Source organism: Balaenoptera borealis, assembly GCF_965194805.1.
Source record: "Balaenoptera borealis genome assembly, chromosome: 11".
Taxonomy (NCBI): domain Eukaryota; kingdom Metazoa; phylum Chordata; class Mammalia; order Artiodactyla; family Balaenopteridae; genus Balaenoptera; species Balaenoptera borealis.
Window position 1 is genome coordinate 55,659,541 of NC_138868.1, and position 16,510 is coordinate 55,676,050.

General features: G+C 56.5%; 2 protein-coding genes across 5 annotated transcripts in view; both read left to right on the forward strand.

Annotated features, from left to right (window-relative positions):
- The window catches only part of CAPN5 (calpain 5), a 57,861-nt gene that overhangs the window by 28,404 nt on the left and 12,947 nt on the right, over positions 1-16,510 (forward strand). For all 4 annotated transcript variants that reach the window (XM_082343318.1, XM_082343317.1, XM_082343319.1 and 1 more), the window contains exon 4: positions 14,889-15,097. In XM_082343318.1, the coding sequence (XP_082199444.1) occupies positions 14,889-15,097 (209 nt within the window). The remainder of the gene's footprint in view (positions 1-14,888; positions 15,098-16,510) is intronic.
- On the forward strand, positions 4,264-5,639 carry OMP (olfactory marker protein). The gene has a single exon (XM_082343125.1). The coding sequence runs from the start codon at positions 4,387-4,389 to the stop codon at positions 4,876-4,878; it is 492 nt and encodes a 163-aa protein (XP_082199251.1). The 5' UTR covers positions 4,264-4,386; the 3' UTR covers positions 4,879-5,639.

Below are 16,510 nucleotides of genomic sequence, written 5' to 3' on the forward strand. Positions count from 1 at the left end.
CAAGGTGCCCCGGTCAGGGCTCCGTCTGGGGCTGGAGGTGGCACATGGGAACCCTGTGGGGCTGGCCCTACACCTCCCACCCTGCCCTGTAATTGCCTGTTTATCTGTGATCGCCCCTCTCGAGCTCACAGACAAAGCTGGTCTATATCTTCCTGCTGAGCCCAGCAGGAGCCCGGCACAGAGAGGGCTCAAGAAAGTTTTGAGAACAGAGTTCCTCCCCAGCGACTGGCCAGCAGCCCCAGGCCTCCTGGGGCCTGCAGTGGGGCCGGGGCCTGGCCCTCTGTGTCCCCTCCTGGGGAACGGGCTGTCTAGTCATTGGTAGAGATGAGCCTCAGCTTACTGTGTGCCCTGCCCTGGGCCCGACCCCTGGGACAGCTCTCCACCTAGCAAGTGGAAGAAGGGGCCCCGGACCCGCAGCCAAGAGGCTTGTCGTTGATGCTGTGTGACCATGGGCAGGCCTGTGTTTGTCTCTGGGCCCAAGGTTCCCCCTGCAGGGTGTCAGGGCACCCAGCCTGGCTTGTCTGGAGGCTTCAGGGGCAGATCTCCAGGAGCTTAGGTCCCTGGGAGGTTGGGCGAGGCAGGCTGCTCTGGGCTAATTGCACTCTGCCTTCTGGTGCTGCTGTGGTGACGGACCCTGGGTCCCGGCGGGAGGCACGAGGCCCCGGGGAGCTCATTACTGTGCCTTACCTCCCCTCCTGTCCCTGCGGACTGGGCCCTGTTTGTTGTCACCCCTCACTTGCTGGGCCTGTTGCCCTGCGGGGCCTCCCCTGCCCCACCCTGTTTTCTCCATGGAACGGGGGCGCTCAGCCTGAGCTGCACCCCTGCTCCCTCCACCCACCTCACGCTCTGGGGATGCTGAGCCTCAGATGCAGGCACGTCACGCCCCCGACACACACGCCCCCTTCTCCAGGAAGCCACCCCTTTACCGCTAGTACTTGACACGGCCTGGGGCCGACAGGCACGGGGTTTGAAGCCAGCCGGTCCTGGGTTTAATTCTGGCTGGGTTTCTCGCTAGTCGTGTGACCTTGGTCAGGTCATGTTTCTTCTCTTGGCCTCTGTGTAAACCTGACTTTTCCAGTCCCCACGGTGGTGGGAGGATTAAAGGAGCCCACGGGGTAGGGGTGCGGGGCAAGCCCATGGCATTTAGCAGCAATCTAAATCCCTCTCCGCCCCTCCTCTGGCCTCCCACCTATTCCTCTCTTCTGCCGGACACTTCTAGGATGCAGGCCTCCCCGTCCTATGGGATTCCTGATGGGGGCATCATGGTCTCCCCAACTTGACTGTGCACTCCCTGAGGGCAGGGCAGTGGACTTTAGGTGACCAGGTTTTGTGGACCAGAAGTCAGGATGTAATAGTGGGGTGGAACATTTGCCGTTAGCCTGGTCTGGCCCGAGCCAGGTGAGTTCACCTCCCCTAGAGCCTGGCGTGGCCCCAGGCGCGAGGGCAGGCCTGAGCCCTGCTCTGAGTCACGGGGTACCCGGGCCCAGGAGGAGGCAGCCATGCCCCCGGTGGGGGGAGAGCAGAAACCCAGTGGGGTGCCCGAGTGTCTGAGAGTGAGTTTTGGGGGGTGGGCATCCTGGGCCAGGGCCTAGGGGAGGCACCTGGTGGCAGGGCCTGGCAATCTTTTAGTTCCACTTAAAAACGTTTCCCATCCCACTTCTGCCCGTGTTATATGAGCAATCCCCGCCCTTTAGCATATAGCAGTTCATTCACCACACGATAATTGAGCACCAGCTATGCCCCAGCACCATTCTAGGTACTGGGGCCAGGTGATTTTAAAAAGTACCTGGAAACAGCCAGTGTTGAGGGTTTTCTACATTTCCTTCTAGTCTTTTTTCCATTTGGGGTTAAACAGGGGCTTGTTCATTTGTTATGATCACATTTTTTCAGTCATGGATGCAAGTCTGGACCTTGCTTTTCTCTTCTCTGTTCACTCCTACGTCCAGCCTTTGGTGGGGCCTCCCAAGGCATCTGGTGGCCGAGCAGAGGTTTGTGGGAAGCAGTGGGCCAGCCCCACCCGCAGCTTCCTGCCTGCCCTTCCTTCCTCTCTGGCCGTCCTTGGTCCCCAAGGCTCCCTCCCTCCTACCCTGCCTGTCTGTGAGGCCCCAGCCCTGGTAACAACTTCCACCTTCAGCCTCCTCCTGCCGGTAGGTAACCCCCTGCCCAGGCTGAGACCAGGCCCTCCCCCAGGGTCCTGCGGCCTCTGAATCCTCATTGGTAGAAGCTGGACACCTCCCACCATGTCCTGCAGGCCCGGAGAGGTGGCGGCATTCTCTCCCTTCAGGGATGCCTCCAGACCACACCCTCCCCATATAGACCCTTGCAGGCTCATGCCATTTGTCCCCCACTCCCCACCCCCGGCCCCCACCAGCTACCCACCTTACTGCCATCCCCTGCCAACCAGCTACCCTGGCACCCAGGCACCAAGGGCTCAACACCTCCAATTTCCCAGCCTTTCCCACCCCAAGTACTGCCGCGTCCCAGGGGTTACTGTGCCTGTGTGGCTGACACCCTGCCCTCGTCACCCTGGCCCAGTGCTTGGTTCTGCTGTTCCATCACCCTCACCGTCCAGCCATCTCCCTCCTTCCTGTGCCCGATGCACAGTTGTCTCTAAACCACCTTTTGACTTCGGTCAGTGCCCGTGTACTCTCTCCCCACGTGCCCATCTTCCTCTTGTTCTTGTCCTTAGGCCCCATGATCCATCACATCAGCTCTTCTCTTGTCAGTGTCATTCGTTCATTCAGGATTTCTGAGGGCCTCCTGTGTGGCAGCCCTGTTCTAGGTGGTGACTAGAGTGATGAACCAGACAGCCACAGCCCCTGCCCTCTCGGTGGGGAGACATCACAGACAAAAACTAAGCAAATGTACAAATAAAAAGCAAAATTTAGTGCTGCAAAGGAAATAGCTCCTCCTTATGAAGGAGAGAGAAGCTCCCCGAACAGTCACTCCTCAGACACGTTGTTTCCCTCTCCTCTGCTGCTCCAGCTGCAAAGTAAAAGGTTCTGTGAGGGACGAGCAGTTTAACATTTGCTCTATGGTTTTCTCAAATACCATCGGCGAATTGCTGCCAGCAGCCCCCAGAACTGACCCAAGGGCTTGAGGTGTTGTCTTAACGGGATCGGGTGCGTGGTCCCCTTTGGTGACCCTCTTGCTGTTAGTGTAGCCCAAGACCCCACTGACTTACTTACTTAGCTTCCATCTAGCAATTGACTGGGCTTGTGGTCCACTAGACCCTTCAGATTGTTTTCAGTTATTACACTTTGGCCTGTGCTTCTGTCCTCTTTTCTGTGTGTGGCAGTGTCATGGCAGCTTCTCCTCTCCCTCACCCCCACCCCCAGTTACACTCACATTTCTTCCATTTGCCCACGTATAATAGCTGAGCTCCTGGTTCCCCCTCAGGCACTGGGGATACAGACGTTTGTCAGATTCTTCCACGGCCTCAAGTCTCCTGGGGGAAACTGAGGCTCGATACAGGGGTAATAAGTGGTGGGATTTTAGTAGAAGAGCTTCCTGGGCATGTGGTTGCCATGTGGTGCAGGGTTGAGGTGGGGCCAGCAGGCAAGAATCATCCAGGTCAGTGATTCTCAAAACACAGCTCTTGGACCATCAGCATCTCCTGGGAGGTTGTTAGAAATGCAAGTTCTCAGGCCTCATCCGAGACCGATTAAATCAGAAACTCTGGGGTGGGGCCCAGCAAACTGAGTTTTAAGTCCTGCAGCTGGTTTTGATGCTCCCTGAAGTTTGAGAACATGGGTCTAGGTGAGAGATGATGGTGGCTGGGCCGGGGTCCTAGCAGTGGGGTTGGGGAGGTGTGTTTCCAGGGTTAATCCACAGGCCTTGCCGATCGGGCCTGGAGGGGTGCAGGTGAGGCCGAGTCAAGGAGAGCGCCAAGGTTTGGCTTAGGTGACTTCAAATCTCAAATCGGTGGGCCCCTCTGGGCCTTATTTCCCACCCCCCTGCCAGGGGGTCTTCAACCTCTCCTGATGTGTCTCCAGTGAGCGCTTGCCCCCCACCTCCTGCCCTCTTACTGCCTGTAAGCAGTGCTCCCTCTTCACAGCAAGCCGGCTCTCAGCCCATCCGTGGTAGCCAGCATGGTTGCCACAGCAGCTGGTCCCTGAGGAGCGTGCCACCCTCCTGCCTGCCTGCAGTGCCTCCATCACCGCTTCTGCGAGGAGTAGAGAAGGAGGCGTGCGGGGACACCCGTCCTCCTGCACACCCCATTTTGAGGACAGGGTGGGGCTGGGAAGAGCCAGTGGCAAAGAGGGGCGGGACGAGGAGGGGGGCGAAAGGGGAGGCGGGGCCCCTCTTTGGTGGCCTCTCGCCTTGGCCGTGAGGCCCCAGTCCACTCGGCTCCTGGACGGTGGAGGCGGCAGCAGCAAGGGGGCCATGGCGGAGGACGAGCCGAAGCCGACCCAGCTCGACATGCCCCTGGTCCTGGACGAGGACCTGACCAAGCAGATGCGGCTGCGCGTGGAGAGTCTGAAGCGGCGCGGGAGGAAGCGCCAGGATGGCGAGAAGCTGCTGCAGCCGGCTGAGTCCGTGTACCGCATCGACTTCATCCAGCAGCAGAGGCTGCAGTTTGAGCGCTGGGACGTCGTGCTGGACAAGCCGGGCAAGGTCACCATCACGGGCACCTCCCAGATCTGGACGCCCGACCTCACCAACCTCATGACGCGGCAGCTGCTGGACCCCGCTGCCATCTTCTGGCGCAAGGAGGACTCGGAAGCCATGGATTGGAATGAGGCCGACGCCCTGGAGTTTGGGGAGCGCCTGTCCGAGCTGGCCAAGATCCGCAAGGTCATGTACTTCCTCATCACCTTCAGCGAGGGTGTCGAGCCTGCCAACCTCAAGGCCTCCGTGGTCTTTAGCCGGCTCTGATGGCAGCTGCCCGCTGCTACCCTCTCCTTTCGCCCAGCTGCCTGACCCCTGCCCATACCCCTTTCCCCCGTGTGTGTGTTTGGGGACATCCTTCTAGCTGCTGGCCTGTACTCGGCTTGGCCAGGACCCCTGAGCCTGCGTCCTTCCTTCTCTCCTTTCCCTGGTGCTGGCGCTCCTGCTTACGGGAGGAAGATGCAAGGGCTCCGTAGTCTAGAAGCTGACCTGGCTGCCGCTGCTTCTGCCGTGGACCACGGAGACCTGGTCGGGGCTAGTGTGGGAAGATGGAGAGGCCATGGGAGATTGCCTTCTCTCTGCTCCATTGTTGGGAGAGAGACTGAGAGACCAAGACAGAGACAGACACAGACCGAGAGAGACAACTCTAAAGAACCAGCCATTGGGCTTCCTCCAGAGATGACAAAGCAGCCTCCTCGGAGAGTCTGGCACACAGGCATTTGCTGCCCTCCTGGCCACGACGCCCCTTCCCAGTGTCCGTGTCTGGAGGTGAACACTCAGCCTGCTGATCCAGGCACCTTGTGTGGGCCCACGACACCTCAGGGCTCTTAAGACATTGGGCAGGGTTGCTGTGAGGGCTGATTTGGGCAGTGGGGAGCGGCTGGCACGCTGGAGGCTGTGCAGGCCAGCTCTTGCTCTTCTGGGAATGACTTCAGGAGGGGAGAAGTGAAGGGGGAAATCTAAAAAACGTTGCATAGAGATGTATCTGTCTATACATATACATATGTATTGAGAGAGAGCATGCTATATTCATATGGTTGTATTCTATACCTGCCCTGTGAATAAGTCTGAATTGCCTAGCTGGTTCCCTGGTGGCCCTTAGCAGGGGCTTGATCAGGATGACCTTGGGGAGGGGAGGCTCCTGAGCCGGGAGACTTTGAGGTTCATGCAGTGAAGTGGGGAAGAGTGTAGTAAACAGGTTTCCGTCTGCCTGGGGGAAGCTGGATAGAGGGGGTCCAGAGCCCTGGAGCTGGAGACAGTAACATCTCTGGGGCCTGAGGTGTCCCCTCCTGGGATGTCAGGCTTTTCCTGGCTAACTGGTCGGAGAAGGCAGGTGTGGCATCCTGGTGTGGCATCTTTGGTGGGGTTGAGGGGTAGGAATCGGGGGCAGCCTTGGAGGGGAGATGTGATGGATGATGGTCAGAAGTGGGCTGGAGGTGGCAGCGTGGTGTGACGGCGGGACACTGGCCTCAGAGGTCACAGTGCACAACCCACTCGCTAAACAAAGAGGGAAACTGAGGCACAATTGCCAGCAGATTCAGTTCCAACCCCCAACCCCCCTTCACACTGCACAGGCCCAGTGAGCCCCTCTGAGGCCTGGCATCAGCTAAGGGCACCTCAGGAAGTGCCCCCAACACCGTGTCTCCAGGTCAGCCCTGTTTTTTGTCAGGGACGTGCCCATGACATTTCCCTCGTGAAGCAGAGCCGTCGGGGGGCTGCAGGGCCCTGGGAAGAGAGGCACTGAGAGATGGAGGGTCAGAGCCAACCCTAGTGGCCAGGGCTGCCGGGAGGGCAGGCCTCCACTTTGGAGGCAGGCAAGCAGAAGCAGTTGGAGTCTATTCTTCAGTGGGAGATTTGGCTGTGGTGTGAGCGATGGTCCTTTCTAACTTGAAGCTCGGGTGTCTATTCCGGGACGTGCTTGGATTCCTGCCTGCTTCTCTGCCGACTCCGGGGGAGCCTGGAGGCTAGACCCCTGTGGATGGCCCTGTCCTTCTGCCTCTCTGCTTGACCCCTCCCTGCAGCTCTGGGGACCCTCTTGGTGCAGACTGCTTCTATCCCCACCTCACTCCAGCACGTCTGCTCTGTGCAGGCGTGTGAGTGCCACTGCCGTGCTCACTGCGTGTCCCCAGTAAAGCCTGTGTGTCCCCGCCTCGTGGTATGCCTTCTCTTCCCAGGAGCCACCCCTCCCTGGGCCCCCTCCACACCCCTGCCCCCTCCTCCTGCCGCTTTTAGGGGTGAGGCCCAGAGCAGGCGGTGACTGGCTCAAGGTCAGACATCAGCATGGGGTTTGAAACCAGGTCCCCTGACACCCAGCCAGGCACCAACAGCCCTGACAGTTTTTTCTCCAGTGGCCCCCAGACCAGCTTCTGTATGGGGAGCATGGAGAAAGCCATGCTGAGGCCTCGGGGAGACACTTGGGGCCCACAGGGGATGGTGGGGACCCACCAAGCCGTGCTCAATCTGGAGTCTCCCTCCCTTGCAGGGTGGCCGGGCAGGAGGCAGACGGGACAGGGGAGTGGCTGAGGGGTGGGGTGGGATCAGGCCTGTGCCCGGATTTCACTAACATGCTGTATGTCCTCAGGCAGCCCCTGACCCTCTCCCAGCCTCAGACTTTCTAAAGGGAACAGCCTAGTTCTGTGAAGCCCCTTGCAGCCCTGCCCCACTGACCAGAGAAGACCCATGTCACCACGTCACCTTAGTGCCCCACCTAACCCCGACCCTCACTCAATTTGTGGACGGTGACAACAGAGGCCCGGGGAGGAGGCTGCCGGCCCGAAGTCACAGAGGGTGTGGAGGGGCCGGCGACGGGGTGCATGTGGGTCAAGCTCTGGGTCTGTGGACCTTCGACCCCATGACCCTGGCCCCCTGGGATGGGAAGGGCCGATGCCCCCATCCCTTCTGAGGGCTCAGACCCGGGTGAGGCCGGCTTCTCCCCCGAGACAAGGGCAGTCCCCGCTTCCGAGGCCGCTCTTGGGGTTTTGCTTGGGAACACCCCCCCAGGCAGGTCTTGCATCCCCATCTTCCTCCACCCCAGAGCCCTCCAGCCCCAGCCTCCATCCACTCCTGAACATACTTCTGGGAGGGGTGGGGGGAACAGAGACGGGAACCCAGGCTTCCCACCCCGAGGACAGCAGTAGAAGGCCTGGTTCTGCTCCTGAGACTGGGTCGGGGGGAGTGCAGGGAATGGGAAGTGAGGACCTGCTTTCCACGGAACCCGTGAGAAACCACTGAGCGGAGAGACCTGCCATTGCCTGAGCTCCTGCCTCCCACTGAGCCAGTGTACGGTAGTGTGAGGGACCCAGCCTGGCGCTGCTGCCAGCCAGCACCCGTGTGACCCTGAGCAGCCTCTCTGAGCCTGTTTCCTCATCTGTCGGTGGGAATAGTAATGGCTCTTTCCTCATCGGGTCATTGTGAAGATGAAATGACTTAAAGCTGGTGAAGCACTGAGCTTCCTGAGAGGCACACGGGCTTCCTCTCTGGATTTCCTCCTTGTACTTTCCCAGTCGCTGTAGACACAGAGTCTCACTTTGCACCATGATTCTGAGAGGAGGGTGTTAGGAGAACCTATTTACTAAGGAAGAGTGTAGGGTTCAGAGAGGTGTAGTGAGTTGCCTGAGGCAACACAGCAGCCAGTGCTTAGGGCAGCAGGCAGTGTGGGGTGGAGGGATAGGCAGGGTCCAGGCCTGGCTCTGTGGTCGGAGAGAGTGGTCATGCGGGAGTGGATTCTCCTCACCGTTGCCAGGCTTGGAAGGGCCCAGCTGAGGGAACCTTAAGCCCTCACAGTCTAGCCTGGGAGCCTAGCCGGAGGGGCCGCCCAGGTCTCTGGGCGTCTGGCTGTGCTCACTCCTTGTGAACAGGGATCCCGGGGCCCCCTGCAGGTGTATCAGCACCCCACACTCCAGGTGGTGAGCTGGGAGGCGCTCTTCTCCCAAGGGGCTGGGGGTGGGGATTGCCCAATCTTCCTGGCTTCTTCCAGCCATGGCGTCTGAAACTCGGGAATTTGAGACTCTTGGAGTCAGAAGCTGAGAACTGAGAAACTTCAGATGCTCAGAACCAGGGACCCTCTCGTTCTGAGGATCTGGAGAGGTCTGTGGCTCACCTCACCCAGCTTGGGTAACACAGGAAACTCCACTGTAGCCCCTCAGCCTGCAGCCCTGCTGGCCTTGTTTAGAAATGCTCCTGGCTGGCCCTCTGGGGTCCCAGGCAGAAATCTGTGGGAAGCTCCCTCTCTGCCACACGGACAGACACACACACACACACACACACTTGCACATACACATGCATGCTTCTGTGCACACACTCACACAGGGCATTCACTCGCTTGCCCAGGGTCCCAGCAGAATTTGAGCCCAGCCACTTGGGTCTGGGTGGGAGTCCCTGAGGGAGAGCGCCAGGGGGTGCTCCAGGTGCTGGGGCACCAGGGGGTACTGTGGCACACCCATCAGTGGGACTCTGAGGTTTCTGGGTGATTCTGCAGTGGGTGGCTGTTAATGGGCGCACGAGGGGCTCCAAATCCCACAGGGTTCTTGCCTCACTGCCCGGTCAGCCCAAGGAGGTGCCTCAGCCCCTTCAAGCCTGTTTTTCCCATCTGCACAGAGGACTGTTGTTAAGGTTTTCCTTTCTCCTCTTGGGAGGGAGGTTGACCAGTTCTCTCCGAGGTTTGCACACACCATGTACTCCACACACCAGCGGGGACGACCCCTCATGTGTGCACAGCCCTCCACAGTTGATGCAGTACATCCGAGGCCGTTCTCCACCTTCGTTCTCACAACAGCCTTGGAGGGAGGGTAGGTAGACGCGGGGACACTGAGGCTCCGAGAGGTGGCCTAGTCAAAGCTTAAGTCCCAGCCACACACCGAGGTTGGTAAATTGGTGTCCAGCATCAAACAACAATCAGTATCGAGGCTACAGAGAACAAGGAGCTTTATTTGCAGGTCTTAGGAATTGCAACTGGGGAGACACAGATTCAGGTAGAACCAAAAGAGCGTTCCAGGAAAGAGGAAGTCAGGGGCTTGTAAAGGCAAAAGCCATAAGGTCGTTAAAGGAAATATTTGCCCTTAAAGCTGTCAAGAGTTATTTTAGGGTAAGGATCCAATAAATATCTTGAGTTTCTGGAACACTGGGCAAACGTTCTGGATGGCTGCATTAGGAGAAGAAGTGGTCAAAGTTCAGATTCCATGCAGGCGATGACGTGCAGAAGTCACACTTTCTCAGTGGCCTCCCAGCTCCATTTCAGAGCGGTGTCTTAGTAAAACTGACTCCATTTTTATTTTCCTTTCACACCAGTAGTGTGTACAAGCTCACCAGCTGTCCAGGCCCTCGCTGCGGCCGGCATTTGGGGATTTTCCTCCCAGAAAGACTCAGCCAGCTGTGGAGCTGGCCCTGGCCCTGTGCCGGGCGGTGGGGATCTGAGCAGGAGCTTGGGGGAGGGGCTGCTGGTCGGCGCCCAAGGGGAGGGTGGGGTCATGAGGACCCTGCAAGCTGCTGCTCAGCTGGCCCTGGAGGAACGGGGACTGGGCTGAGGCCGGCAGAGGGAGCCACCCGTGCCAAGCTGAGGTGGCCTGAGGCATCACGGGGTGTAGATTCCTATAGGGCCTGAGGGAGGCAGTGTTCAGGGGTGAAGCTGAGAGCCGCCCGCAGGGCTTTGAATGCCGGGCCAGGGAGCTGGTGTCCTTGGCGATGGGGCTTTTCAACTGTAGTCACGCGAGAGGAGAGAGACAGCCTAGTGAGCCCTTGGACCCATCCCTCCACCTCAACAACTGCCAACTCGTGGTTGATCTTGTTTCCTCTACAACCCCGCTCCCCCCAGGCAGCATGTCATTTCATCTGTAAATATTTCTGGATGTATCTCTGAACGATAAGGACTCATTCAAAACAAAAACCCGGAACCATAATATCGTAACAACTAAAATAACTTTATAATAATTCCTTAATATCATCAAATACCCAGTAAATGTTCTGGTTTCCACTCTGGGGCACAAATGCTTATATGTATATTTTACAGTTTGTTTGAATCAGATCCAAACAAAGGTCTATTACTGCAGTCCGTTGGTTCCCCTTCATCTTTTCATATTTTTTCCTTGCAATCTAGTTGCTGAAGAAGCCAGTCATTTGTCCTGTGGAGTTTCCAACCATCTGGATTTTGCAGGCTTCGTTTTCATGGTGTTGATTAATATTTGTCTGTGCCCTGAGTTTCCTGTGAGGTAGCACTCACCTCTGGAGGCTTTATAAGGTGCGGCACAATTTTTTTGCACAACTGTTTCATAGGCGAAGTTCACTCAGGAGGTACATAATGTCGGGTTGTCTCTTTTTTGTGACATAGGAACCATCGGTGATCCTAAATCGATGGTAGAAGCCATGATTGCCTAAATCCATTATTTGTCAGTGGTTGCAAAAGAATAGGAGTCTAGGACTTCCCTCCCTGGTGGCGCAGTAGTTAAGAATCCGCCTGCCAACGCAGGGGACACGGGTTCAAGCCCTGGTCCGGGAAGATCCCACATGCCGCGGAGCAAATAAGCCCGTGCGCCACAACTACTGAGCCTGCGCTCTAGAGCCCACAAGCCACAACTACTGAGCCCCCGTGCTGCAACTACTGAAGCCCACGCTCCTAGAGCCTGTGCTCTGCAACAAGAGAAGCCACCGCGATGAGAAGCCCGCGCGCCACAATGAAGAGTAGCCCCTGCTCACTGCAACTAGAGAAAGCCCGCACACACAGCAACGAAGACCCAACGCAGCCAAAAATAAATAAATAAATATATTTTTTAAAAAAAAGAATAGGAGTCTAATATTCTAATTTCTTCTCACTTCTTAGATGGAATTCATCACCAGATAAAAACCTCCCTTCATCTGCTGTTGGTTACTCTATGACACAGTTTGTATAGAAAAGTCAGGATAAGTCTTTGATTTTTTTTTTCCTTTCGATTTCCAGTTTCAAGAAAGTGAGTTGATTCCCTGCCACCCTCCAATAGTGACTAATTATTTGTTTGTGTTAATATCATCATGGTCTCATGGATTTGAACATATTGGATGTGTTTTCATTCATCACCGTCATTATCCTTCACTGCTGCTCAGATTGGCCCGACTTTGGCTAGTGGGAGCCTCTTCAGATTGGTCCTGAATCCTCTGGTTGCTTCCTTGATTTCTGGCATGACCGGATGTGGTGTGGAAGGTGTTTGGTTTGTGTGCCCGTGGGAGCACACCTCCCTGGACAGACTCCTTCCTCTCGCTTGGTACCCTGGCTGGCAGCAGAGAGAGGGGCTGAGGGGTGAGAAGGCTGGCCTGGGGCTACCTTGAAGGGCTTCCTTGAAGGCCTGTGATGTGGGAGGGAAATTGAGGCCCATGGAGATTGCTGACTCTGTATCACAGGCCCTGGAGCCTCATTAGCTGCCCTTTGAGTCACAGAGGGTTCAGAGCCAAGCCCTGGGTTTGACTAACGATCCTCCCGTGGCCCCATTGGTACCTCCCGGCTCCTGCGAGGGCTCCTCTTCCTCCCTCCCCCCTCCCCCATCCTTCTTCCGCATCCCGTGCAGTCCAGGGACGAGTGGAGGAGGGTGCAGTGGCCAGGCCAGTGTTCCCAGCTTCCGACTCTCCATTGCTCTGTGCACCTGCATGTACCCCTTCTTTTTCAAAATAAATTTATTTATTTATTTATTTTTGGCTGCGTTGGGTCTTCACTGCTGCGCGCGGGCTTTCTCTAGTTGTTGCGAGCTGGAGCTACTCTTCGTTGCGGTGCACGGGCTTCTCATTGCGGTGGCTTCTCTTGTTATGGAGCATGGGCTCTAGGCGCGTGGCTTCAGTAGTTGTGGCACATGGCCTCAATAGTTGTGGCTCTCGGGCTCTAGAGCGCAGGCTCAGTAGTTGTGGCGCACAGGCTTCGTTGCTCCATGGCATGTGCGATCTTCCTGGACCAGGGCTCGAACCCGTGTCCCCTGCACTGGCAGGCGGATTCTTAACCACTGCGCCACAAGGGAAGTCCCTGTACCCCATTTCTGATACACTTTTCTGTCCTGAAATCAAGTGTCAGGGAACGTGCCAGGGGTCAGGGCAGAGGCCGGCCTGGGAGTTTTCACTGAGAAAGGACACAGAGTTGACTGAAAAGGGACCAGCTAGTAATCAGCCCTTGCTGGGTTCTAGACTCTGTGTCAGGCTCTGAAGCCCTGAGTGTGAATCCTGCCTCCCTCACTGGTGCCTGTGGGTGGCCTTTTGAAGCGACTTCCTGCCCACCGCCTCAGAAGACAGCCCTGAGGGTTCAGGCCCTACGGCACTTAGCTGGGCTCCATTAGTGGCTGTAGCGCCTCTCACTGTGCTTATCATTTTCATTGTCTTGGTCCCCAATGTCCCACTAGGGAGCATTTCTCTTTGCCAGCATCCCTGTTGATGGTTAGAGGCATGTAAACAAAAGCATCCTTAATGAGGGTGGGGGTTGGGAATGGCTTTTGGCTGAAGTCTCTGTGCTCAGGCTGCTCCGGACCTTGGGATTTACAGCCTCCTGATACACCTCTGGCTCCTCAGCCAGATTGCCTGCGTGCCCACCCCCATACCTGGGAGTGATTTTCTTCTAGAAGATGGTTCTTATGGTCTTGTTGGGGTTTGGCTCCTCTGGGTCCTTGCCCGAAAGGGCCAGCAGGTCCCCCTGACTCAGCAGGGAGAGGGTTCTTCCCCTGCCTCCCCACCTCCTGCTGCCCCAAATTGCCTCTGTTTGTCCTAGTCTGCTGGGGAGATGCTCACCGCCAGCTCTCAGGACACCTGCTCAGAAGCCGCTGCTTGTCCTCCAGGGTCAGGCCCACCACTCCCTTCTCTCCACGGCCCTGCATGTACCCCGTGTCAGCCTGAGCACTTGCCTGTGTGCCTGCCTCTCCCACCAGACTGGGAGCCTCCCGAGGGCGGGGACCATGTCTGAATCATCCGGGTCCTCAGTGCCAGTGTGGGGCTGGGTGCAGAGTGGTCCACACTGATAAAGAACTCATTATTTGGAGGCAGACAGACCTGCGTTTGAATCCTGGCTTCAAACCCAGGTCTGCCTGCCTCCAAAGAATGTGTATTTTTTCTAGCTATGTGACCCTGGACAAGTTACTTGCCCTCTCTGAGCCTTGATGTTCTCATCTGTAAAGCAAGGATGGATATATTAGTAATTTCATGGGGTGGTTGTGTGAATTGAACTGCGATAACCCATGGCAGTCACAGGCTTGGTATCTGACATTTCCAAGATGCTCCATAAATAATCAATTTTATTAAGAGTCCCAGTGGATGCCTATGAATTTATTCATTCAGTTAACACATGTTTATTAAAGATCCTCTCTGAGCCAGGCCCTGGACTAGGTGCTGGGTGGATAGCAGTGACCAAGACTGACGTGTCTCTGCCCTAAGACAGTCGACATTCCAGTGACAGTATCAGCACTGAACACAATGTCACACACTTGTGTAATTATAACTGCGGAAAGTGTCTCAGAGGAGAAGTGCCAGGGGCCGTGAGATGGATGGACAGGGGTCCTGGCCTAGTCTGAGGAGTCAAGGAGGGCTTCCTGGAGGAGGAGGGTAGGCCCTAAAGGACAAGTGAGAGTCAGCTGCAGGAAGAGCAGGTGCGGAGTTCCTGACCAGAGAAAGAGCCTGGAGCAGGGCACAGTAGGTGGAGGCTGGGGTGGGTGAGGGTAGAGACATGAGCCTGGGGACAGAGCATATTAAGGGTTTGGATTTTATTTTCCAGGGGACCTGATCAGAAAGATCACTGTGCTGCTGTGTGGGGCACGGGCAGATGTGGTTGCTGTTGCTGTTAGTGTCCCGGGGCAAGGAGATGGGGGACCGGGCCAGGGTGGTGCCGGGGGGCTGGAGAGGAGGAGATGCATTTTAGCAGAATGTAGGAGCTCAGATTGGATGGAGAGAGGGAAAGTGGGGAGGCCAACATGGCTGCCAGCTTCTGGCTCAGGCAGGACAGGGGGCATGGTGGTCCATTGACCAGGCAGGAACTTGGATGGATGTGCTATATTTCTGAGGGGGAGGATGCAGATGGAGGCATGAGGAAGGGAAGGGGAAGCTCATAGAATCTTAGAATGACAGAGCTGAGAGGAGCCTCAGGGGGCCTCCAACCCCTTCAGAGATGGGGAAACTGAGGCCCAGAGATGAGAAGGATTTGCCCAAGTCCCATACTGGTTCATGGCAGATATGGGGATTGAACCCAGTATTCCTTTCCATCTGATTCCCTGGAGGCACGCACCCCCATTTCCTCGGGAAGCCAGCTGTGACCCTCCGTGTGTCCCCATCCTGTCCCCCTCCCCATCCAGGTCATCCCAGACTGGAAGGAGCAGGAGTGGGACCCCGAGAAGCCCAACACCTACGTGGGCATCTTTCACTTCCATTTCTGGCGCTTCGGGGAGTGGGTGGACGTGGTCATCGATGACCGGCTGCCCACAGTCAACAACCAACTCATCTACTGCCACTCCAGCTCCCGCAATGAGTTCTGGTGTGCCCTGGTGGAGAAGGCCTACGCCAAGTAGGTGCCAGTGGCGGGCGGGCGGGCGGGCGGCCAGGCTGGGGCGGAACTGCTCGTGGGCTCTGTGCGGTGTTCCTCTCGCTGGGGCTCCAGGCACAGAGAGGTGAGGGGCAGGTGCAAACACACACAGCGAGCTCAGAGCCCGGCGCCCAGAGCACAGCCAGCTGAACCTACGCCAGGTGTGGTGGAGGCCTGGACTGCAGGGCCTCTGGGTACCTGGTGTCAGGTCCCCACAACCGGCCCACATAGGGAGGAATAGGTACTCCCGCTTCTACCTGGGAAGATGGAGGCCCAGGCAGGTGTCCTGCAGGTAGCCGGGGGCAGAGCCAGCAACCATATTCAGGTCGATGGTTCTCTTCCAAAGATCCAAGTTGCTGAGCCCTCCCTAGAGGCCTCGTTCGGCACGTGGTGTCTCCGAGCCTGGGCTGGTCGAGGAGGTTGGGACAAACCACTGCCTTTCCTGCTTGCTGGGCCTCCCCTTCACCCACCCACGGGTCTGTCTGCCTGACTGTCCAGCCATTCTATCTTTGCTGCCCCTCCTCCTGCTCTGTGCCAGGCCCTGGGTTCCCAGCATGGGCATGAGCAAAGTTTTGCTGAGCTGTGGAGGGCTTTGGGGCAGAGTGACCTGCCCAGGCCCCTGCAGGACAGGTACAGGCCTGGCACAGGAGGGCCAGTGGGGTCAGAGACCAGCTCTGTGAGAGCCTCTCCTTGATTCTTCCTCCCAGGCCTGTTTGTCACTCTCCTTGGACAGTGTGTGTGTGTGTGTGTGTGTGTGTGTGTGTGTGTGTGTGTGTGTGTGTGTAAAAGGAAAAACAAAAATTCCATCATCAAAAACAAACCCATGGAACCCACTTGCACTGCTGGTGGGAATGTAAATTGATACAGCCACTATGGAGAACACTATGGAGGTTCCTTAAAAAACTAAAAATAGAGTTACCATATGACCCAGCAATCCCACTACTGGGCATATACCCAGAGAAAACCATAATTCAAAAAGACACATGCACCCCAATGTTCATTGCAGCACTGTTTACAATAGCCAGGTCATGGAAGCAACCTAAGTGCCCATTGACAGACGAATGGATAAAGAAGATGTGATACATACATACAATGGAATATTACTCAGCCATAAAAAGGAACAAAATTGGGTCATTTGTAGAGACCTGAATGGATCTAGGGACTGTCATACAGAGTGAAGTAAATCAGAAAGAGAAAAACAAATATCGTATATTAATGCATATATGTGGAACCTAGAAAAATGGTACAGATGAACTGGTTTGCAGGGCAGAAATAGAGACACAGATGTAGAGAACAAACATATGGACACCAAGGGAGGAAAGTGCCAGGGGCTGGGGTGGTGGTGGGATGAATTGGGAGACTGGGATTGACATGTGTACACTAATATGTCTTAAA